Raw genomic sequence first — 25,510 nt, 5'->3', positions numbered from 1 at the left:
CTGGCACCTCTTTGGTTTGTAACAGGCTTCTAGCATACAGGTTAGGAGGAGTTCTGTATCCAGAAAAATATATTCCTTCAATCTATGAAATTCCATCCATGACTGGCAGAAATTACATATATTTAAAATCACCATTTTCATTCTGTCATTGTTTTCATCAGTATGACTTTGCCAAAGGGCCAAAAAAACAGCTGACTACATGGACTTCAGTGTTGATCCATGCCACTGACAATGCATCAGGTACCATGAGCAAATCGGGAATCACTTTTGGAGACAACTGAGACACAGCTAGGCCTGACACACTGCTTCACACCTTTCTTCCCTTCTGGATGTGCCTTAGAATAGATAATGTGAGAAATAAGAAAAAACATTCCTTGTTCTTTATCTATGTGCCTGTTGTGTGTTGCAATAGTTCTAAGGATGCTTTTCTAAAAGTATGCCAGGGTTTATTCTTTGACAACTCAGTATCATAGTGATATTGAGGGTACTTACATACTTCTTAGCTTCTTTTAAGCTATATTTGTACAGTGTATCTTTCATGAAAAGTAACATGGAAACTGGCACTAAATTTTTTTACTTTAAATATTCAAAAAACAGAAATAACTGCTCCACATTTTTTCCAGAAGCAATAAATATTATCAGAAGTAATTTAATAAAATCGTCTGCAAGCTTAATACAGTTGTAAAACATTTCTCATTGAAATAATGCTAACTACTATAACTGTCTTGACAATGTTAGCGCTCTTCCTGCCAAAACTGAAAAGTCTACATTAGGAAGCAGCACAGTGCAACAGGATTTGGTCTATGAAACAAAACAGTCAGAGTCGAGTTTACTTCCACATGATACCTGTTTCAGAGATTTTGTTTCAGACTAACTTTGTCCAGTCCACAGATTAAACATCTGTTAATATGCAGAGCACAAGTTGCACTCCTGGAGAGCATCATTTAAGACAGTTGATATAAAAGGAATGCTCCAAGAACACTCGGCTGCAAGAATTGAGAGAGGTAACTGGGTACAACCTAGAGATTTAAGTGACATTGAATAAAATGCTAATGGTGACACATTCACAGACTGTACTGAAGTACTGTAATATTTCATCTTGCAGAAAGGATATATTAATGATCACAAGAATTACTGTGATTTATTCTTTCAAGTAGCCTTTCTGTTATCACAGAGCTACCTGGGCACAGTTGAAACTTTAAGTACACTTCAGTAAACTCCAAGCAATTCGGGGTAGGTCGTTAGAAAAAATTAGATTCTTTTATACAGAGTAAAGGAAAAAAATGCTAAAATCTAGAATAAGAATGTTACCCACAAAGAATTCAAAAGAACAAGAAAATTCCCTTTGAAAAAAAAAATAAATTCCAGCTCCAAATGACAAAACCTCAGAAAATTAAATTTTTAGAGGGAATCTGGATCATTTGTTGGGGGGAAAAACCCCCAAAACCCAAAAAACCCAAACAAACCCCTACATTACTCCTTGAAAAAGTCTACATTTTAAAACTGTAGTAAGGCTTTCCTATGCTCTGCTTGCAGTACCATGTGCATTAAAAAGACTCATTCAAAAGAACATTACTCACCCAGCTTGGAAAATCAGACCAAGTTGGAACCCGTTGACAGAGGTCACGAAGAATACGTATGATAACCACACAGGACTGCAGACCATTAGCTCTAGCCTTGAGAGCAATACAAAATCAAATTAATTAATCCCAGCACCTACAGCAAATAGGGCTTGTTGAAAGACTAAAACACCACTGTTCAATGGAAGCTCAGATACAAGATTGAAACAAATCATTCTACAACTTTATTCCATGAGCTGCCATTTACAGCAGTATTTTATACAGGGTTAGTAATTTAAGGTGGTAGAAGTCAAAGTGCACAGGTTATACAAGAAAAATATTTCTTGATCCCCTGTACACTTTGACCTACGTTCACTTATAACAATAAATACAGTATCTTTCTATATTAGAAATAAAAAGAATAAAGTAAAGGTTTAAGAAATAGGTATAGAGACTGAAAGGTCAAGGGAATCTGTTTGGTTTCTTTATTGTGCCTTTGCCAGAATGCAAAGTCACTAAACCAAACAGTTGCTTCTCGCCTTTCATTCCCTATGCTTAATACATTTAAAGAAATAGGAAGAAAAAGTCTTAAACCTAAACACAAAGCTTTAAACACATATTCCATTATTTAAAGCAAAGTTACTCTGCAGCCTTATGGAATATATAACAAATACACAACATATGATCACCCCAAGCGAGTCAAGCTTTCAACATCGCCTTCTCAATGACCAGAAAAAAAAAAAAGTCATGTCAAATGAGCAATAACTGCATAAAGCAGTTCCTCCATATTCAACCTTCTACATTTAAATTTAGGGACCAGAAAAATATTAAGTATTATTAGCATGAACAACGCTGAGTGTTTTTCACACAGTTAAACATTTATATTGCAACTGAACTAATCTCTCATAAGGCTACAAGAAGAAAGTAAAATGATGTTCCGAACCTGGAACCACTTAGCGTGGCGTAGAGCAGCCAGAGCGTCAAGGCATTTTTGCCTGTCCAAGACGTCCGGTGGGTCTTTCACCATACCCGAGGTTACATCTAAAATGGATTGAATTGGCAAAATGCAGTGAGGAATGGGTGTTTGACCAGGTGAGCAAGACAGTTCCTTAAAGTAGCTTCAATGTCACACATGCCATTTAAAGTTTAAACACTTGAATAACAAATGTAAATGTTCAATAAAAGTCATTCAATTAGGATTACGGCATCAACCCAGTATGAAGATCAAGAGCATATTATACTTTAGCTCTCAGGTTATTTTCAAATGCATTGCAGATTATGCAATGCAAAATACTTCATTATTTAAGCTAACACTGGAAAAACACATATCCCCTAAAATTAAATACTGAAAGAAGGATGGTTGGACACAGTGCACCAGCACAGAGAACACAAGACAGAAGAAACACAAAAATCCACTTTAACCAAGTAGAAAGATTCAAACTTAGTTTCTTGTAAATTTTAATGGTCACTATTGGGACCTATTCTTAAAAGAAAGACTAAGTATAACAAATCTCAAAAGCACTAGATGTTTAGTAATGATGTTATTTTTATCATACATTAAACTTAAAATGGAAATGATTTTGCTTTAAAAAACCTGACTAGAGGAACGTGAAATACTCTTCAGTATTAGAGCGTTCCATTACTTTCTAGTACCCTCTTCTCTTACTCATATAAATAAAATTCCTCAGCCCATGATATATGTACTCCAATATCATTTAGGATGCAAGGAAGGATCTGAAAAGGGACTGCTTTACTTAAGATTCAGCAGGAAAAAGAAAAGCAAGGAATAGTTTAAAAAACAAAGCAGAATGACTGAAAGACAACGAAAATACAGTAAATCTTGTATATTTAAATGTTCAGAAAAGGATTAATTAAATTATAAAACTGATTGCTTTGTTAACAAAAAGGAAAAGACCACAAGGCCCTTTTGGAAGTGGTTTAATCAATGAAACTGGAACCACCAAACAATATGAAATGGTATCTTTGGGTTACTTAAAAATTATACAGATACAATGCTGTGATCAGCTTTAAAAGTTCTTTGTTTTACTAATTATGAAAATGGCTATTGTGACTAGTGACAAAGTATATCAGTAGCATAACTGGTGATACACCAGATAAAACAAAAGGAAAAGCCCTCACTCAATGGCACTCATTTCACAGGAGCTGGCTGTATGGAACAATATAGTTTACTCCAGCAAGATATAAATTTAGGTAAGTCAGAAAATAACATTAAAAAAAATATTTTGAGACTCACAAAACATGCCCACAATGAGAAGCTTTTAGGCATGCTGCAGAAAGACAGCTCTGCAACCACCTATTTTACACAAATATGAAATAAATATTAGGATGCTTTACTATATAGAGAGCTAAAAAGCCATGAATGAACACGGTGCTACAACTTTGCAATATAATAATTAAATTTAATCTTAAGTACTACATTCAGATTTGAGCATTTTTTTATAGGAAAGTCCCGTTGCTCTGCACAGCACTAAAAGGGGGAGGATTTCAAAAGAAGAACAAAGCTGAGAAGAACATAGGTATCTTCTCACACAGATATTCAAACTTATGGACTATATGTTAAAGTGGAAAGAAGAAAAACTGCACTAACAAGGCATTTACAGAGCACATGTAGACATTTAAAGCAGTATTTCATTTAAAACAAAATAAAACAAACAAACAAAAAACCCCCAAACCAAACCCAAACCTATACAAGAGAGGTGCCAGGTAAGATAACTGATGAAACAAGTACAACTTGGATATAAAAGACAAGGAGTACATTTAGAGAAAACCCACAGCAGGTAAAAAGAGGCAAAGTAAGGTTGAGAAATTAAAAATAAAAATATGGCTCTGTTGGGTCTAATAGCCTAATCAATCAGTTTTTTACATTCTTCTAAAACTAATATGCAAATAGGTGACACTGTGCAAACTTTTATCACAATAATTCACTACATAATTTGAAACTCCAATTACTTCTAGCTCTGAAAAACTTCAATTTGGAAAATAATTTTACTAAAAAGAATTACAGTTTAAGTGCACAGAAGAGAATCTTACTCAGTGCTGGAAATGTTGATCTAAAATGTGCTACTAATAAATATTATATGAATACCCTTGAAACTTAAAAAGACTCTGAAAGCCATAAGTTGCCAAGGCACCTATTGCACTGAGAATACATTGACTGAAAAAAACGTATCAAGGAAACTCTTGTAATACTTAATCTGTGGATTTTTGCATCTGTTTGACATTGCAGGATTAACCCCTTAAAGACTATTTAACTAAATTCAGATGCTTAACCTACTACCCTGTTAAGCTAATAAAAAAAAATGAATTAATTTACAAAAACCACAAGCACAAATTCTTACCCTATATAACTTAATTTATTACTAGCCTAATTATAAGGGGTTAATCTTCAGTGAGACATGCTGTGTCCACACTACCTCTTCATTAAAAGTTAACAGGTATATCAATTTTGGTAAGTTTTATTATGTGAAATACATTTTACCCAGTCAACTATTTCAAGACTAGTGTGAACACTGCTTAATTCTAGGAGAGAGACAAAGACAAAAAGAAAAAGAAACAAAACCACACAAAGTAACAGTAAATGCTAGGACTATGTATCCAAACCCCCTCCTTTTTTAAAGCATGGCAGGTGTGACACTGAGCTTTAGAAAACCTTGGTCAAAAATCCTTCCAATGTCTTGGCAAGCAACCCCTGACAGGAATCAAGTCCCTCTGCTAGAAGGCTTTGGACCGGGGCTGTTAGCTAAGGATTAAAAAAAACACCCCCACACACGCACACATATACGCGTTTATAAGTATGTACACTTTGTTTGCTGAAGGAAAGATTCCACAGCAGGGGTTAGAGCACTTTACCGAATCTGATATCAGATTCGGTAAACTGTCAAACGCACAATACTGTAAGGAACAGTAGATATGCGGTCAACAATTTTATTTCACGGTATTTTTTTTAGCCTTTTATCATGTAATGGGATTATTACACATCAAACATGATTCTACCCCACATGCAAGTCTCAGTCTCATCTTTACTCAAACTGGTTCTTCCGGTAAAGCCTTCCTTATCACCTGAACTAGCTTCCCAAGCAGGCTAAAAACAATGAAAACTTTAAACCATTGTAAGACACAGAGCATGAGAAGCTGCAGTAAGAAAAAACACAAATAAATACTATTACTCTGCAGCAAATAAGCAGCAGTCTTCATAATAAGGCCGCCTTTGCTGCAATAATTTGGAATTCAGTCTTCTATTTGCTCTAGTTTCAAGTGTGAACTTTTCTGCACATCCTTTTTATACTGCTCAGTGTCTTGAAGAGAAATCTAACTTGATTTTGCTTGCCTAAAGGCAGTACTGCATTCAGCAGTGAATAAACTCACAATGATCATTTTAACTCAAGTGTGGGTCAGACAAAAATACAGATTTGTTTCCTTTAGGTGGCATAAGTTAAGGGATTGATCATAGTAATTTGAAATTTATTTTCTTTTTAGTCTACGTCATAGAATTTTAGGCCAGAAACCACTGAACTGAAATTGAGTATTGTGACAGGAATCAATACTGCACTTTTGCATAGTACATTAAGAAATAAACATGGTTTTTAAGGTTAACTTCATTTAATGGTTAACATAATTTAATAATCAAATCTTTTAAGTTAGAGTATTCTTTATGAACTTAAATAATACGTGAAGTCTGATTCAGCACAGGCAAACCAAGAGTCATGTTAGGCTTAGATTGTCAAAAAAGTAAAATCGGTTGGGTGTGACAGTACATGTACAAAGCCTTTATAGCTAGGAATAATATGCACAGCTTAAAAATCATGTACAAAGCACTCTTAAAGACTCTTCAGAAGTCATCCAAACTAGAGAATGTATCTTGAAGTTTTTCTTTCTGATTATGTAGGACGACTTTGTTAACACAGCTTGCTTACAATACACTAGTCATAGCTACAGAACATTTACTAATGCAATATAAAAACCTCAAGTATTTTAAAAGACACATAATGATGAGATGAAATAAAAAAGCCTCTGTGGCTTATATAAATATGTATATACACAAGCACATGTATACATACACACATACAATTTTTTTCAACCTGCATATGAGAAGTGTTAAGATAGCCTCAGATTTCCTAACTGTAGGTTCACTGTCAAACACCAGAACCCTGTTTGCCATGATCTCTTTCAACTATGAAAATACAGGATTAAAAGGAAACAAAAGTTAATTTTATCTGACCCGTAAACAAAAAGAACCGATGTACTGCAGACATTAATCATGCTTGTTGGCTTAAAAGCTTTTGGAGCTTTGAAAGTGTTACAGAACAGACCCTAAAGCAACACTGCTGGCACCAGAGAAACTGCAGACTTCAGAAATGTAAATTGATTTACAAGCTCCACCTTCTGCTTCAGCTCAACGACAAAGCCATTTCTTATTGTACTAATCTGGGTTTGCCAGTTGGATAGAAGACTGATTGTAATACCAGGAGCCTAAATATACTCAAAAAGCACTCCAGACCAAAAAGCAACCTCAGAGACCTGGAAAAAATCGCATTCTCTTTTAAAGTTCGAAGCACTGTTATCATCAAAAGTATTATAAAAGTGCATTTTAAGTGGCGCTGCTATTTGGAATGTGTAAGTGATGGCAATACTGATCCCATTTAAACCCAAAAACATGTGATTTGTTTTTCTAAAACCATACAATCTTTCTCTTAGGGCAAGACTGTTCTAGAAAGCCAGTTTATAGCCACTTGCTATAAAATACTTAGTTTTCCACATAATTTTAAAAGAGGGGAAAAAATAGTCAAGTTTGTACCTTTTCCAGAAAGCTGAGGTTGGACATAAAGTTAGAAATTTTAAAAATTAAATAAACGCATCATATAAGCATTTATTTTAACCAACTGCTCTCTACCAAGACTGGTTGTTGAAAAACAAGGTATCCGATCAAATACATGTGCCAGCATGTTGCCTTCCAGGACCTTAATGCCATCTTAAGCAGAATAGATAAACATATAAAAACAGATGAGAAAGAAGTAACATCTTTAACAACTTCCCAACCTCCATCCCTCATGTTCTCCTCCCGAATGACTGGAGATGTCAGTGTGATAGTAACTTGCATTTTGGGTTCCACACATGAATTCAAAATTATTGCTGCTTCTGGGACTGCACACTTGATATCGTATTTCTCAGGACTTATTACCTACATATCAAGAAACAGAAATTTCTATTAGCATGTGGCCAATAAAAGTATGGGGAAGAAAACGGATTTCAACAGTCTTTTTAACAGAAATACAGAAATGCAATATAATTATACAAAGCAGTTACCTCTGTATTCAAAGAAACCACAGCATACACAATTAAGATACATATATGGACTTGCATACTGTTTCCAAATCATTAATGAAAATACAAAGCGTGCAAAAGAAAAAAAACTACCCAGAAAGGAAACTCATATACAAGTAAGTTACATAACAAGAACCTTGACAGTGTTTGAGATAAAGAAAAGCATCAGAGCCACTTAAAATGTCAGCTGGATATGTTTCTCATTGAAACATAGGAGCCTTTAAAAAGCACAAAAATGCAGTGGTTGTTCTTCAAGCTCGCAGTTACAGGATGGGTACTGCTACGTACATTCTATACTTGGCTGTCACAACAGGCTAAGAACAAAGGGCAAGATAAACAGCAGAGGAAAAAAATGTAAGAGTAACTAACAAGGTTGTTATTCCAAATTGCTTCTTGAAACTACATTTAATAATTCTAAATACCCCCAAAAGGAAGCTGTAGGCACCTCTGTCACCTTCTTCCACAAACTAGAGGGACAAGTGACTTCTCCACAAAGCCAGACCAAGATGTGCAGTTTTTAGGTTTTCTTCTGTTCTGTTACTTCAAACAAGAGCAAACTCAAGATTGTTTTCTAATTAATCTGATCCTGCTAAAGTTTCTACCATGCCACTGATTCTGCTGAACATTTTAGCGGACTGTATTGGAATACTGACGCTGTGACAAGCATTCTGTAATGATGGTGGACAAGCTTTGTTCAACAGAGAGCAGAGACTTTATTCTAGACTTTCATTTCTTGTGGAAATACAGCAAATGGTTTATATGAATTTTGCTAAATGGTCTAAGACTGCAGGTACTTTTTTTTTTTAAGGGCCAAATTTAAAAAAAAAAACCACACAAGACAGTTAACTAATTGCAGAACTACAAATCACTGATGCATACAAACTGGAAACAAGATATAAGCACAAACAGACTGGCATTAATAGAGAACTTTGACCTTCAGGCTGCAAGCTTCCTGTAACACTGCACAAATTACCTCTGTAGCTGCTAGCAACCAGATAATAGTCTTTGTTCTGTTCATTTCTATTTCCCAGTTAAATGAAATCTATCAAATGATGTTTGATACTACACCACTAGCGTAAACACCTAGACACTTGTATGGACACAATATACAGAAAGCAAAAAAGTGCAGCATAGTCCCCGAATTCAGATGGAAACACTCAGAAAATGGGAAGAAACTGAACATGAGTTATGAAGCTGTCCTGGTTTCACCTGGGATAGAGTTAACTGTCTTCCTAGTAGCTGGTACGGTGCTATGTTTTGAGTTCAGTATGAGAAGAATGTTGATAACACTGATGTTTTCAGTTGTTGCTAGTAGTGTTTAGACTAAAGTCAAGGATTTTTCAGCTTCTCATGCCCAGCCAGCGAGAAAGCTGGAGGGACACAAGAAGTTGGCACAGGACACAGCCAGGGCAGCTGACCCAAAGTGGCCAACAGGGTATTCCATACCATGTGATGTCACATCTAGTATATAAACTGGGGGGAGTGGGGGCAAGGGATCGCTGCTCGGGGATTAACTGGGCGTCAATCAGCGGGTAGTGAGCAATTGCACTGTGTATCATTTGTGTATTCCAATCCTTTCATTATTACTGTTATCATTTTATTAGTGTTATCATTATCATTATCATTATTAGTTTCTTTTTTTCTGTTCCATTAAACTGTTCTTATCTCAACTCATGAGTTTTACTACTCTTCCCTGATTTTCTCCCCCATCCCACTGGGCGGGGGGCTGCATGGTGCTTAGTTGCTGGCTGCGGTTAAACCACGACAGAAGCATGGCGCAGTGAGCCCTGCAGACATTTGACCTGAGGATAGATTTTTACAGTATTTTTACAAAAGTTCAAATAAAAAAATCTAAATTCTACTTACTGCAAGTTGTTTGGGAAGACTTTCAGCAATACGACTGAGTAACGTCTTTGAAGGTTTCTCAGCACATAACAAAACAAGATTGACGTTTCGGTCTCCACGGAGTAGCAAACCTTTAGCCAAAACGCCTACCCGTAAAACTCCTTTCAAAGCTCTGTGAATTATAGTTAAAAATTGCATTTAAAATAACATAAAACCCTTAAAACTAATTCTGAAGATAGAAAAGTGAAATAAAATAGGAGTATTCCACATACTTTTGAGGCCATGGTGACATACTGTATCAAAACCCAGAGAAGAGAAGCCCTGGAAGCACTGATAACAGTGTAAGGAGAAACTTCAGAAACAAATGATGAAATTCTTAAAAAGTAATTAAAAAAATACCTGTCTTTACTGCCATCTTTTTTGTCATCTCCCTCTTTGTTCTTGCTTTTCTCATGATCAGTCATGTTGTCAGAAACAAGTTTCAAAGCACGCTCAGTAATAGAAACAATTTTTTGGACTGCTTGAAGTTCCTCCTCAGTTGGATATATAGCGGCATGTTTGGTCATCACATAGCGGTCATCAGAGGAGTCAGGGCGGCGTAAAGGCTAAACAGATGAAAAAGCATACTTCTGAAATTTGGGTACACTTCCAAGATCACAAATGATAAGTGACCAAAAACCAAACATGTGGCTAAACAACAAAACATTCAAACCTCAAATCACTGAAATGTAACAAAACATGAACTGAAGTGTCCTTAACAAGTTACACTGGTGACAATAAATCATGTCTGAAAAAACATGAAATGTATCAAAATTAAACAAATTATGAAATCCCAAGATCAAAAGCATCTCCTCAACATAAATACCTATTGTCTTTCTATCAACTGGGAAATACTTGTATATTGCTGCGAAATAAAATATCCATGATTGCTTTCATAGAATCACAGAAGAATTCAAATAGAAAGGGACCTCAGGAGGTCCTCTAGTCCAACCTCCTGTGCAAACCATGGTCAGCTATAAGACCGCATCATGTTGCTTAGGGCTCTATCCAGTTGGTTCTTGAAAACTGCCAACGATGGAGACTGCACAACATCTGTGTGAAAAAAATTATTCCCTGTATTCAATCTGAATCTTTTTTGTCTCAGCTTAAGCTGGTTGTATCTCGCTCTCTCATGACTGTAAAGAGCCTTGCTCCATTGCGTTTATAATGGACAGGTATTAGAAGGCTATTATGTTCCACTGAAGCTCTCTTTCCTCTAGGCTGAACAAGCCCAGATCCCTCAGTCTCTCCTCACAGGGCATGTGTTCCAGACCCCGACCATCCTCGTAGCCCCACACTGAACCTACTGTGGTTTACAGTATCTTTCTTGTACTGGAAAGCCCAAAACTGAATGTAGTATTGCAGTTTGGGTCTAATGAAGGCTGATCACTTCCCTTCATCTACTGATTATGCTCCTGTTAATATAACCCAGGATGCTGTTGCCCTTCACTGCTGCCAGGGCACACTATTGACACACGTTCAGCTTGCTATCTGCCAAGATCCTCAGTTCCTTTCAGCAGGGCTGCTGCCCAGCCTCAGCCTGTATCAGTGCAAGGGGTTATTCCTTCCCAAGTGCAGCATTAGACATTTGTCCTTGCAGAATTCCATAAAGTTCCTGTTGGTCCATTCCTCCAGTCTGCCTACATCCCTCTGGATGGCAGCCCTGCCCTCAAGGGTATCAGCTATTCTCCCCACCTTAAACTGATTCAGTTTCATGCCAGCTGCAAACCTTATGAGTGTGCACTCACTCCACCACCTTTCAGATCATTGCTAAGGTGCTAAAGAGACAAATCCCAGGATAAACCCACCTGGTACCGCGCTTGTTACTGACCTCCAGGTGGAGTATGACCCACTACTAACCATTACCCTCTGGGACTGACAATCCAACCACTTTTTATCCATACATTTGTCCACAATTAGATAAATAATGTTGTATAATGCAATTAAATAAAATAAAAATTAGTACACAAATCCAGAGTGACTTCTATTTCAGAAGAAACAATATTTGTCTTTAAGGCATCATTTTCTCGTTTCAGTGGACTTACTTTGGAAGACAGGTCCATCTACACAGTATCATTACCATACAATTTCTTCTTCACTTTTCCAAATCCTTTATTAAGAAACACTGGAAACAACTGAAGTAGCACTAAATAATTTATAGTTCTTAACTGTGCCTCCTGGTAAGTATGATTTAATTTTTTTTCTCAAGTTAAGAAACTCACAGCTGGTCCTTGGGGCTGAGGAGGCATTCCTGGTCTAACTCCCAGTAAGCCTAGGGGTCCTGGAGGACCATGAGGATATCCACCATCTGGTATTCTGCGACGGTCATCCCAGTGATGCTGCTCTTCCTCCATTCTCCTCCAGTACATGTCCTCTTCATATCGCCTGAAGTGCATGAATCAAAGTATTCTCTTTATATGGCAGACAATACTTGCAACCATTCTAAATAAATTCTTGTATGTCCTCACGAACTCATTTCTAGTAGTCATAAGCAAATATCAGTTAACTCCAAAGGGTAACTAAAATGAACGCTATTTTGAAATCGGGTCTGAATTTATAGCAAAACAATTCTAAGTCTGCATTCCTCAGAGGGGTTGAACACTAACAAACGAAAACCCCAGAAGGATAACAACAACTTAATTTAAAACAAGACAGTACAGAGTTCCCAAAAAAAGTATTCAAAATAAGTAACTACAGAAGCAGAGTTAGTTTTAGATAACCTGACTACAGCTTTGTCTCATTCATTGATAAAACAGAATGCATCACCTCATTTCCATCCTCCAGCGTTCTTCCTCTTCTCGCCTTCTCCAGTATTCTTCTTTCTGCATCTGTTTCCTCATCTTCTCTTCTTGAATTTTTCTTGCTCGAATACTGGGCTTTACTTCTACTTGTAAGTCTGGGTTTACTTTTTTCTAGTTCAGAAAAATAATGAATGAAATGTTGTTTTTCCTCTTCTCATGTCAAGGTTACAGTGTTCCTCTGACATATTTAACACACACTACTGGTCTACAATAAAATCAAGGGGAGTAAAATGCAGTTTTAGAACTGCATTGAATGAGGAGTTGAAGAAGAAAAATCTGTGTCCACTATTTTAAAGGAAAGAAATAGCAACATATTACAAATAGCAGGAATTCTCTCTTCACTTATATGAGAACAAAGCAATTTAAGATTAAAATGTTACACGAAATATTAAGGAATTTACTATTCATTCTGCAGCAGGATGACTACGCTATAGCCTGAAAAAAACATTTCATCTTAACTACAGTGTGCTTCCTGATGCCCTGTTCCTGAAGGGTCCCTCATAAAGGGGGATAACCATGAGTTCCTGAGTAAAATTTTCTGGCAATTTTTTCTCTTCTTTCATCCCTTTCATGATTATGCAGGTCCATTGTATCTCCTGTGACCACAGTAGATTCCTCCAATATAATCTTGTAATAATCAAAATGCACACCATATGTCAGTACAGGTGTCTCTCCATTCATGACTAAAAAATCTGCAACACTTGCTTCTCAGATGTCTCCACAAAGGGTTTATGTGGTTTATCCTGCCAAAAACATTGAGCACTACTATTTTACGCTATTTAAAATTCATGGTAAGCAACATAAAAAACCTACTGTTGCTTGCATACCTTGTACCATACTTTAGTGTTGCTTGAAAGCAATATTCAAAATGTTTAAAAAAACCCAAACCAAAATAGTTTCAGTCTGCATTACTTCTTTAAAGACTATATTCCCTAAGAAATATATTTCTCCACCTTTTTTTATATGCTGTTTACTTAGAGTACCTACTTCTGTCTAGTCTTTAAATGTAAGTATGTGTAATCAGTCAGCTGACATATGGAGGATTTTCAGATAGAAGCATTAGCATTTCTACCAACCTTATACTGAAGTCTGTGCCGCCTCCCTTTTAAGTGCATCTCCTTGGCATTAGGATCATTAAAACTGCATTCACAAAGTTTACAGTGAAAGCGGATCACCTTTCCTTCATCATTTCTTACCTGGAAAATAAAGTTATAACACATGTGGCTTTTTTTTTTATAAAAACAAAGTGGATGTAAAAATTAATCTGATCAGTGACACTGGATAATGTCTACCTCTGTGTCAAAACATGCTAAAAAGTTCACACAATACCTGAAAGAAGGCAAAGTAGAAATTTCAATTCTGACAGACACACCATTGTGCTTGGTAATGAACAAAGTTATTCCATTCTAAAGAGTACACAGATTTAAACTTGAGCCTGAACATACTGAGTTGAGTAATTACAAACCTGCAAATCATGAAAAATTTACATAAGACTTCATCCACATATCTCATGCCACCCATGTGAAGAATGTCCCAGTGAGCATAGAAGAAACATGTACAATACAGAAATGTAAACATATGCACAATCCTTTGCAGGTTCAATGCCTTGTCATTCTCATCTTCAAGAAGGACCCAGGGAACTACAGGTCAGTCAGCCTCACCTCAATCCCTGGAAAGATGATGGAGCAGCTGATCCTGGAAACCATTTCCAGGCATGTCAAGGGCAAGAAAATCATGAGGAGTAGTCAGCATGGCTTCACCAAGGGGAAGTCATGCTTGATAACTTGATAAACTTCTGTGATGAGATGACCGGCCTGACAGATGAGGGAAGAGCAGTTGATATTGTCTACCTAGACTTCAGTAAGACCTTTGACACAGTCTCACCATAATATCCTTATACACAAGCTGTTGATGCATGGCCTGGATAAGCATACAGTGAGGTGGATTGAAAACTGGCTGAATGGCCAGGCCCAGAGGATGGTGATCAGTAGAATGAAGCCTAGTTGGAGGCTAATAAATAGCAGTGTACCCCAGGGGTCAATACTGGGTCAAGTCCTGTTTAACATCTTCGTTAATGATCTGGATGATGGGGCAGAGTGTACCCTCAGCAAGTTTGGTCATGACACAAAACTGGAAGGAGTGGCTCATACACCAGAGGGTTGCACTGTCATCCAGAGGGACCTCAATGGGCTGGAGAAATGGGCTGACAGAAATCTCATGAAGTTCGGCAAAGGGAAGTGCAAAGTTCTGTACCCAGGAAGGACCAACCCCTTGTACCAATATATGCTGGGGTCACCCAGCTGGAAAGCCAGTTGGCAGAAAAGGACCTGGGGGTCCTGGCAGACACCAAGTTGAACATGAGCCAGCAACGTGCCCTTGCAGCAAAGGTGACTGGCATCCTGGGCTGCATTAGGCAAAGTATTGCCAGCAGGTCGAGGGAGGTGATCCTTCCTGTCTAACTCAGCACTGGTGAGGCCACACCTGGACACACTGTGTCCAGTTCTGGCCTCCCAGTACAAGAGAGACATGGACATTTTAATGTATATAAATACCTGAAGGCAGGGTGCCAAGAGAACAGAGGTCAGTGATGCCCAGTGACAGGACCAGAGGCAAGGGGCACAAACTGAAACACAAGAGGTTCCCTCTGCACACCAGGAAACACTTTTTTTACTGTGAGGGTGACTAAGCACTGGCATACGTTGCCCAGGGAATCAAATCAAATCAAATCATTAAGTTTGGAAAAGACCTCTAAGATCAAGTCCAACTGTCAACCCAGCATCACCATGCCCACTAAACCATGTTCTGAAGTGCCATGTCTACATGCTTTTTGAATACCTCCAGGGATGGTGACTCAACCACTTCCCTGGGCAGCCTGTTCCAATGCCTGACAACCCCTTCAATAAAGAAATTTTTCCTAATATCCAATCTAAACCTCCCCTGGCACAACTTGAGGCTGTTTCCTCTCATCCTATCACTTGTTACTTGACAGAAGAGACCAGCACCCACCTCACTACAACCTGCTTTCAGGTAGTTTTAGAGAGCGATAAGGTCTCCCCTCAGCCTCCTTTTCTCCAGGCTAAACAAACCCCAGTTCCCTCAGCCGCTCCTCACAAGACCTGTGCTCCAGGCCCCTCACCAGCTTGGTTGCCCTTCTCTGGACACGCTCCAGCACCTCCATGGCTTTCCTGTAGTGAGGGTCCCAAAACTGAACACAGTACTCAAGGTGCGGCCTCACCAGTGCCGAGTACAGGGGAACAACCACCTCCCTGCTCCTGCTGGCCACACTATTTCTGATACGGGCCAGGATGCCGTTGGCCTTCTTGGCCACCTGGGCACACTGCCGGCTCATATTCAGCCGGCTGTCGACCAGCACCCCCAGGTCTTTCTCTGCCGGGCAGCTTTCCAGCCACTCTTCCCCAAGCCTGTAGTGCTGCGTGGGGTTGTTGTGACCCAAGGGCAGGACCTGGCACTTGACCTTGTTGAACCTCATACAATTGGCCTCAGCCCATCGATCCAGCCTGTTCAGATCCCTCTGTAGAGCCTTCCTACCCTCGAGCAGATCAACCCTCCTGCTCAACTTGGTGTTGTCTGCAAACTTACTGAGGGTGCACTCGATTCCCTCGTCCAGATCATTGATAAAGATATTAAAGAGAACTGGCCCCAAAACTGAGCCCTGGGGAACACCACTTGTGACTGGCCGCCAACTGGATTTAACTCCATTCACCACAGCTCTCTGGGCTCGATCATCCAGCCAGTTTTTTACCAGCGAAGAGTACACCTGTCTAAGCCATGAGCTGGCAGCTTCTCAAGGAGTATGCTGTGAGAGACAGTGTCAAAGGCCTTATTAAAGTCCAGGTAGACAACATCCACAGCCTTTCCCTCATCCACTAGGGAGGTCACCTGGTCATAGAAGGAAGTTGTGGAGTCTCCATCCTTGGAGATAGTCAAAAGCTGTCTGGACACCATCCTGGGTGACTGGCTGTAGGTGGCCCTGCTTGAGCAGAGGGGTTGAACCAGATGACATCCAGAGGTCCCTTCCAACCTTAACCACTCTGTGATTCTGTTTCATGTTGAACACATTTTCACTAAAATAGTTAAAAAATAATACACATTTTCATATCAATACCTCCTCAACATAGTCATGGCCCACTGGCTGGACATCACTTTGCAAGGCAGCAAGAGTTGTGGGAGTCACTGGTTCAGCTGCTGTGTCTGGTTTTACTTCCTGTGTTTGTACTGTAGCAGCAGGCGTTGCTTTAACACTTTCAGCTGATTTCATTTCTTCCAGTTTACTTCCTGTTGTCTGAAGCTTATTGCCACCTACAAATGAAAAAAGTTAAATCATTAACTTTCATAAAATGAGAATGTGATTACACATGATGTGCAAACTGAAGACTTTATTTGCAAATATCAATGCTCTGGCCAAAGCATTATCAGTCTTTTAAAATTAGTTAAAACTTAAACATATTTTAAATACAATTAAAGATTTTTAAAACTAAGTTTAACAACAATCAAGTTATTTAAACAGTTTTTTATTTTAGCAAGAAAAACTTTTGCTTTATATAATTGCAATTTTCATTATTCATTTTCATGCTTTTTCAAAATAGGACTGAACGGGAACAACTCAGCAAATCTATTTTAATAATCTTTTTTTTGTCATCAGGTAATTTTTTTTTTTTTTTAAAATGGATCCAAAAAAGTACTTCAAAACCTTATAATGTTTGTACTAACAAAGGTAGTATACTCTCAGTGTTCCAACTGCATAGGTCTTTCCTTAAAGAGCAGGATAGCTTATTGTTGAACAGCTGCTTCCCAACTCCGAATGTCTGTCATGCTCATTTCAAAAGTTTCCACTGTTAGATTTTCATTGTTACAAGGATGTTTCAGTTGCCCAGTTATCAACTGTCAACCCACTGCAGGTTGCCTTAACAGCCCAGGACGTGAACTGAAATTAGGACCAACTGAACTATAAACTGCAATACTCCAGCAGCTACTACATAAGAAATCAAAGGTGGGAGGCTTCTTACGAAGGTGGGAAAAGCCTCCAAGAGAGGTCAAGTGGAGACAACCTGGCAGAAAACACCATAAATTCTGAAACAAAACCTTATATACATTCTTATTTTCACCTATCAGTAATTCTTTTAAACACAACAGAGTTACTCATGCATAAAGTTAACTAAATACATTTGTATTTGCTGCACTAAGTCTTAAAAAAATTATAGAATAGGTTAGGTTTCAAAATAAAGACTGACTTCTGTACTTGCCAACAAAGTTTATTTTCGGTGTAGATATTTTCTTTACAGCTATATTAGCAGCGGTTGAAGATGTTTTGTTGTTGGACGCAGTGTTAAGTGGTGTGTTTGCTGTGGGAGTAAGAATTTTCACTGCAGAGGATGCAACAGAGGAGTTCACAGTACTGCTGCTAGTTGCTATATTTGAAGCAGAGGCAGTTGGTTTGGAAGCAGATGTGGATGTTGAGGAAGTAGCTTGAGTAACCACGTTTGGTTCAGTTGAAGGAATGGGTTTGCCAAGTTTTGTGTGCAACTTTACTACCTGTAAAATGAAGAGAAATTCCTAATTTGATCTTCCCTGGGATAACTATAAAAAAATAATGTAACACAAACATCAATATAACTAAAAAAATTAATATAACTAAAAAGTTAGCTATTATTTCTTTACAAAAAGTTATCTTGGAAAAAAAAAAAAGAAAAAAAGGACATGTAAAAGCTCTTGTCATCTCTAACAAAGAAATAGTTAATTGTTATCTCACATTGCTTATTTCCATTAGAAATTCAGACATTTACTCCAAAAGCTGTATAGATGAGAACAGAAAGCCAATAAACTCACAAGCCAGTACAACTCAAGGAAACATTTCGCTCCAACTGTTTCAATGTGACTTTTTTGTTGCCTGGTTGCTTTTTACTCTCCCTCCAGAAGTGTAGTACATTGAACTATTTTGGTTACAAACAATACTTGTAAATAAGAGTTATTTAATTCAGATTCAACAACACTGTCTCTTTTTGTCACTACATTTTAAGAGTATGCATATTGAAAAAATGTCCAGGTTACCTAGCAAAACTGAAAAGACCTTAGGCAAAGGTTTTCTTTTTTTAAAAAAAAAAAGCACAACTGCAGAGATAGTTAAGGAGGACACGAGAGATGTATTTCAGAGCTCTTTAGTATCTCATAGAAAGTAAAGAGATACATGCTTATCCTGAGAAGTGATAAGCAGAGGCCTTTCCACAACATGCTTGAGATAGAATAATACTTCTTTTTGGTGACTGCTGACCATCACCTGAAAAAGCAATGTATGTAGTCCATAAGAACAAAACGTGCAAAATCAAAACTAATGACTGGGTTTTGAAAATAGCAGGGGAAAAAAAAAAACAGTCTGCAAGACTTGCTTTTAATGCAAGCACACGTACACAATCATGATATGCACACAACTGTGTACAGACTCTTTTTAGGTTTTTGTTCTTATTTTTAAAGTATGTTCCCCATCAGAATACAGACATATTAGTGTCACACAATATTATAAATTTAAGTTCAAGCAACTCTTCAAAATTACTTTTTTCGAGTAGAATGCACAAGATCCTTTAGTGTACCACAGACATAAGTAAAGTCCTTTGAGACTTCATTTTTACACTGATGTCAACCTAAATTAAAAGTGGTTAGCAACTATCTATGAGGAAGAGAAAGCTACATGCAAATATTTAAGGATAATATATACTATACTCCATATACCTATGGAGTTACTGGGCACAACCCAAAAATGTAATGGCTTAACTTATTAACGAAAGGAAGAACACTAGGCAAGTCTATCTAAACCATCATTTTTGCTCTTGTGGGAAAATTGTCTTAAATCTGCTATAACATTTATTTCTTTTCATAGGAACAATGTTACCGATGCCGCTTTGTACAGTGTTCTGAGATGCAAAGAGCTATAAAAGCTGAATATTAATACTGTGTTTGTTAGTGACACTAATCTTTCCAGAGTTATGAGGAAAATCTGTAATATCTAAACACACATTCTACAATGCCACTGCATTTACTATTGTATGGCCAAATTTAAAAGACAGGTCACAGGGGTTCACACTGCAGCCCAGTCTTTATTCCAGAATGCCCACTGAACTGCACCCAAACAGCAGGGAAAACATCCTTACCAGAAGTCTTCCAAACATACTCATTATAAAGTCTACTACAGGACATTGTTCCTTGTTCCCATATGCCAATCTTCTTTGCAAGAAATACCAAGGAGGTATACATAATAGTCCTGTCCCTTGGCACTGACTCAGCTTACAGTGTTTCAAAGTGCACTGAAAGCTTCACAGCATCAGAAGAATAAGACAAATGTCAAGAAAAGTCTTGAAAAGAGTTAGGGGGCACGAGCATGCTACCACATGTCCTCATTGACTCTTTTCCCCATCTTACTCTACACCTTCTTCCTACAATTTACATACTTTCCCCAATACATCCTCTTCTCATTGATGCCATGGCAATATTTTTCTCCCCTTCTCCCAACAAGGCCTTTCTAATAGTGAGCTTAAAGGTAAGTTTGAAACAAAAAGCAAAATGAAACATTGTTAAACAAAATAATCCAGATTATATTGTTTCTGTGTATTTTCTCCTCTCTAAGATGGGAAAAAAACGATGGGAAGAAATATATGACTGACTTGTATAATAAGAACAAGAGAAAACTCTTACTTTCTGATGCTTGGCTCCACGGATGTGGGCAGCATAAGCATCTGCCCCTGTACAAGACACATCACAAAGCTCACAGCGCAACTGATTCTGAGTTCCACGAGCAGAAGTGCTGCTGTTATTGGTGTTCTGGGAAGCTTTTAGTGCTGCTTCTTTCTTCTTGTGCTTCTGGCCTTCTAAGTGTTCTTTATAAGTCTGTTTAAATAAATAATACACACAGAATAAGTTGTCTTTGTACTGCTTGTTCATCATTCATGTGAATACATGTAATATAGAACATAGCATAAAACACATGCTTTGTGTAAGAAACACTTTCTACATTGAACATTTCTTCCATGTGATATACTCTAAGGCATTAGCAGGCCACTTCTAAGACCAAGAAATTCTATTCTTCACCACCAGGATTCCACTTTTATGTAATACAATATGGGCTTTTCTCCTCTAGTTTCTCACTTCCTCAATCAAGTACTGATCAACAGACATTACCACTGAAAACTTGGTAGGATCAGAAAACTGCAGTTTCCTGCACTGCATTCAATTATTCTTGACTTCGATTTTTCCTCAAACTATAAGACCACAGTGATCACGTGTACCCAAAGAACTAAGAAAACAATTCAAAAGAAGGTAGTGCATAAATAAAGATGTGCTGAAAATGAAATGCCAAAGTTGGCATTTGTTCCTATACCAACACTGGCAATCTAGAGAGCAGACAGGGTGGGAAATAATGACATGTTTACCTAAACAGTAAGAACTGTTTAGCCAGACACACACGTGAAACAGTCTGCATGAATCTGTATCTACTTTCCATGCGCTTGTACCCACTGTGAAACTAAACTGGGATGCTGGAATACAATGAAGAATAAACATTCAGGCCTACCATTCACAAAATGTATGTAATTCCATAGTTTTGAAAAAAGTATTTTCTAAGAAGTTTGCTGTGCTAAAAAAGCAAATCAGACTCAAGGTTTAGAATATTTCTGAAGTCCAAAGCACAGCTGAAGCTTCTCTGCACAAGCTCAGGGGATGTCTCTTTTTGTCTTCTCATAGGAACTCTTTCTATGATAGTGCACATTTTCATTTAATTATTCCTTTAGTCGAAGTACAGAATCAGGTCTTTAAAAATGAACAAGTATTCTTAAAGGGGTAAGTTTTTTAGCTGAAGAAATTATGACTAAAGTGTATAGCAGAATATTACATAATACAGATACCTGTGGTCCAGCACAGCTGATCTTACAAACATCACAGTAGTGGATCTGGGGTGGTTTGGGAGGTTGTTTTGGTTTCAGTTGCTTATTTTGGAATGGTGCCTTTTTAGTAAAGGTGGTCCCTGTCCAAGCAGCTGTTGCAGCAGCAGCAGCAGCTGCTGCCGCTGCCTGTTTCTGTTGCTGCTGCTGCTGCTGGTAATAGGACGATGCAGCTGAATACACTGCGGCTTCATAGCCGGAATAAGAGGTACCTCAAAGATCAAAATAAAATAAATGTTACATCACTGTACATCATGTATCAATTACATAATACACTAATTAAAAACGTGTTGCATAACAGAGTTGGGGGGGCAGGGCAGGATATAAACAACTTATTGAGATCTTCTTAGGCAGTCTGAATTTTTCTTGATGTTTCACAGTACACAAATACGTAGCTACCAATTGTATGAGGAATATATTTGACTTTAGACACATCTTTGCAGACACACAGTTATGTTAGATAAATCAAAGCATCCCTAAAGAATATGTGAAATTTCCCGGTACATCTGGTATCACCAAGTATGATGTAACAAGAATTTTAATAATAGATTTATCAAAGGCCACATGAAGTAAGCAGTCTTCTAGGACCAGATTTGCTGTTCCAAGTTTCCAAATGGCAAGGAGGACAGACATCATGCAGAGAAAGGGGAAAAAAAAATGAAGATAGAAGACAGAATTGCTAGTGCTATTACATTCTATTTCACTGATTTAAGCTGGTTTAGTGCAAACAAGCTGCTTGCCTGCTAAGACCTGGCTATGCAGTCCTTGATTTCTAGTATCAAAGTTGAATAAATCAAGGAAACTGGGCTTTCATACCTTTAAGCCAGTTTTCCCATAAACTTTCTACATCTACTGGTTCAACTATTTTAATCCTCTGATCAGGCTCTGTCTCAAGCAAGTCTTAAAATCCCTTTTTAAACAGGAAACAAAACAAAACAAAACAAAAAGTTCCAAGGTAGCTATAATATGCCAGTTGATTACCATCTGGCCATAAGTTAACGTCTTTTTATCTTTAACTACTTTATAGATTTCTAATGTTTGAAGGAAAGTCTTTTTTTTCAGCACCTGTTCTCCTCCCCTTTTGGGTCAAGACAGCCCAAACTTGCAAGATTTATATTGGACTGCTCCTCCCTGTCTCTGTAACTGCTGTTTGATGGCAGCATGCTCCCTTCCAATTTCCCTGGGTAATATTTGTGTGGATGTGTTTCCTTATTTTTTCTACTGCCCATCTTTTCTCTCCAAATCTTACAGCAAGTCACAAAACTCTGTGCATGTAGCAATGCCAATGCTTCGAATATTCTCACATGTAACAAAATAGGCACATACAAACATCAAACATCTTTTCAAGATATAGCAAAATATTTTGCCATTATAACGATTTAACTGGCTGATACTTCTCAGTAGACTATGATGTAATTCAACATGAACTGCTAGAATTGTATTTAAAGCCTCTCCTGTAGCAACTGCAAAGATCCCAGCAACATAATATGCAAAATTCTTACCAGAGTAAGTAACTGCTGTTGTACTGTACGTTGCACTTTGAGTATAGGATGGAACAACAGTAGCTGCAGCCGCTACTGGCTGCACAGTAGAGGACACCGGATATATAGAAAACGTAGTTGTTGCTGGACTTGGTGTTGCAGGTTTTATAGCTGTCACTTGTCGTGTTTGCTGGGCTTGGGTATACTGAGTTGCCCCTTGGCTATATCCTGCTTTTGGAGCTGATTAGGATAGAAAATAAAAGTGTACACTGATATATTTTAGTTGAATGAAATGCAAAACATGTTAAGGGATTCTTAATGATATGCTGGGGAATAAACACCTAACAAGTGGGTTTTGTTTTGGTTTTTTTTGATTGGTTTTGGGTTTTTGTGTTGTGGTGTTTGTTTTTTTTTTAGAGTCGTGTTTATGCATTATGTACCATGTATCACACAACTGTTTAATCATGTCACAGCTCACACTAGGAAGCCTCAGATTTACTCATTTATTTTTAACTGTGCTGCCATGTTTTTAAACAACCTTCTCATTCAATGGTTTTAATAAAAGTACACTAAACCAAAGTACACCTAAACTTTCCTATTATTTCTAATTAAAATAAAAAAAGTAAATAGGATTTATGCTTTATAGCAATCATGATACTAATAATTAAACAATTACATGTATTAAGCAACTAAAGAATTAAGAGTCTTTCTAACCAAGTTACCATCTGAACCCACCATTGACTATTTGAACCTATTTCAGCAAGGTTTCTAGACAAATCAACAAGAATTTTGTCTAGAAGTGTGTTTTGAGTGTATTTAATAATAATCCAAACCTCAGAGATAGCTACTTATGGCAATGTCACATAATCAAGTTCTAGGTGCAGCAAATTTCTCTACACATTGACAGAGATCACAGGACAAAACTATAAAACAAAAAAAATCTGGATAATATGAAATATTAAAAAAGATATTTTTAAGGTACTAAAGTACTACACAGACTGTGTGTATTGACAGAAGTTTGAATCATGCCACCCACCTGTCTGATAGTACGACTCAGCTACTGAAGGTTGAGGCTGGGCAGCAGCAGCCACAGCCGCCGCAGTCGCTGTTGGCTGTTGATAGTATTGTTTGCTGTCATAAGCTACAGCTGGGGCGGTAGATCGAACATAAGAATAGGAATCCTAAAAATTCAAAAAAGAAAAACCAGCAAATTTCTCTTTTAAGTATATATCTGGAGTAATAAAAGTCATTAGCAGAGTCAAAGAATCATTGTATTTTCTTCTGGTCTACTGAAGTAGATTTAAAAAAACATTCACAGATACAGTATATATAAATAAATGCATTAAGGAAATTAAATTTATGTTTACAGACACTTCAGGCCTGAAAACAACCCTGATGGTCTTTTTCAGACTTAACACAGGAATTAACCTCATGCTAGTAAATCACTTTCCCTATCAAATTATTTTTGCTACTGAAAAGCAAATAATCTCACTAGTTTTTCATAATGACTGTATCAGATTACATTTCTGTAAAATACAAAGTGAAAAACCACCACAGATCTCCACAAAATGTGAATTTCTACAAACGACAATAAATTCACAAGTTTATGAACATGACCGTATATTGGCTTGAAAAATCCCATCATTAACAGTACTTCTCTTGGTTATATTTTTTAGAGTATGAAAGTGATATTTTTAAAGCCTTCTTTACTTTTTGGTGTATCAACTAGTCCATTACAGAGCCATATCCAGTTTATAATGGCAAGACAAGTAGCCCATCTGACACCTCTAGAACTCAGGAGATGGCTAGTAAGGTTAGAAGGGAAGGCCCTGGAACCCACTATATGTATGTACATATATTTTCTTATCCTCACCGTATTTATGGTAAAGCGTAAAAAGTTGATCAACTGAGGGGTAGCAAAGCATGAACGACTATAGCTGAAAGGTACCAAAGTATAAAAATTCTTTTTATTTCCAAGAAATATAAAAATAAAATTTCCTTTACATCCAACCTGTGTAAACTGGAATTATTTTTATTTGGTTTAGAGGACTCTCTTTTTCTGTCCAAAAGAATCTAATAACTGACCTCGCAATTATGAGTACATGTGCTATTGGAAAGCCTCCTACATTATGATTCATTACCATATGTAACAAAGTATAAGAGCTATACAAAAGAATTGAGAACATGCAGCAATAGTATAGTCCTTTTAAACAAAACAAAATACTTATTAGAATCTAGATACTGCCTTGATAAGTTTAGGACTAAAAAGTTAAAAAATTATTACAAAAGACATACTATTTCAACATCCAAGATGAAAACAGACAAACGGTTCCCTTTTGTAGAAGCCTGTAGCCACACGAGGTTAGGCAGTGATCTCACAAAGGGTACCGCAAAACTACCCAAAGCGTAGTTCCTCTCCTAGGGCAATCTTCTATCCTTATGTATTGGGTTTGTGTCACAAGGTTTTGGTAGCTGGGGGGTTACAGGGGTGGCTTCTG

At 37.5% G+C, this 25,510-nt stretch overlaps 1 protein-coding gene across 3 annotated transcripts in view; it reads right to left on the bottom strand.

The window, feature by feature from the left end:
• ZFR (zinc finger RNA binding protein) overlaps window positions 1-25,510 on the bottom strand; it is a 48,481-nt gene that overhangs the window by 4,865 nt on the left and 18,106 nt on the right. Inside the window, exons 4-17 of one of the 3 annotated variants that reach the window (XM_030004443.1) lie at window positions 24,049-24,193; window positions 23,034-23,252; window positions 21,496-21,743; window positions 20,291-20,482; window positions 17,839-18,139; window positions 16,713-16,906; window positions 13,663-13,782; window positions 12,552-12,697; window positions 12,008-12,170; window positions 10,146-10,351; window positions 9,768-9,918; window positions 7,617-7,758; window positions 2,503-2,600; window positions 1,581-1,676 (exon numbers count right to left, since the gene is read on the bottom strand). In XM_030004443.1, the coding sequence (XP_029860303.1) occupies window positions 1,581-1,676; window positions 2,503-2,600; window positions 7,617-7,758; window positions 9,768-9,918; window positions 10,146-10,351; window positions 12,008-12,170; window positions 12,552-12,697; window positions 13,663-13,782; window positions 16,713-16,906; window positions 17,839-18,139; window positions 20,291-20,482; window positions 21,496-21,743; window positions 23,034-23,252; window positions 24,049-24,193 (2,421 nt within the window). The remainder of the gene's footprint in view (window positions 1-1,580; window positions 1,677-2,502; window positions 2,601-7,616; window positions 7,759-9,767; window positions 9,919-10,145; window positions 10,352-12,007; window positions 12,171-12,551; window positions 12,698-13,662; window positions 13,783-16,712; window positions 16,907-17,838; window positions 18,140-20,290; window positions 20,483-21,495; window positions 21,744-23,033; window positions 23,253-24,048; window positions 24,194-25,510) is intronic. The other 2 variants (XM_030004444.1, XR_003921935.1) reach the window with 2 other exon arrangements.

Source organism: Aquila chrysaetos, chromosome Z, assembly GCF_900496995.4.
Source record: "Aquila chrysaetos chrysaetos chromosome Z, bAquChr1.4, whole genome shotgun sequence".
Taxonomy (NCBI): Eukaryota; Metazoa; Chordata; class Aves; order Accipitriformes; family Accipitridae; genus Aquila; species Aquila chrysaetos.
This window is presented reverse-complemented; position numbering and strand designations above follow the sequence as displayed.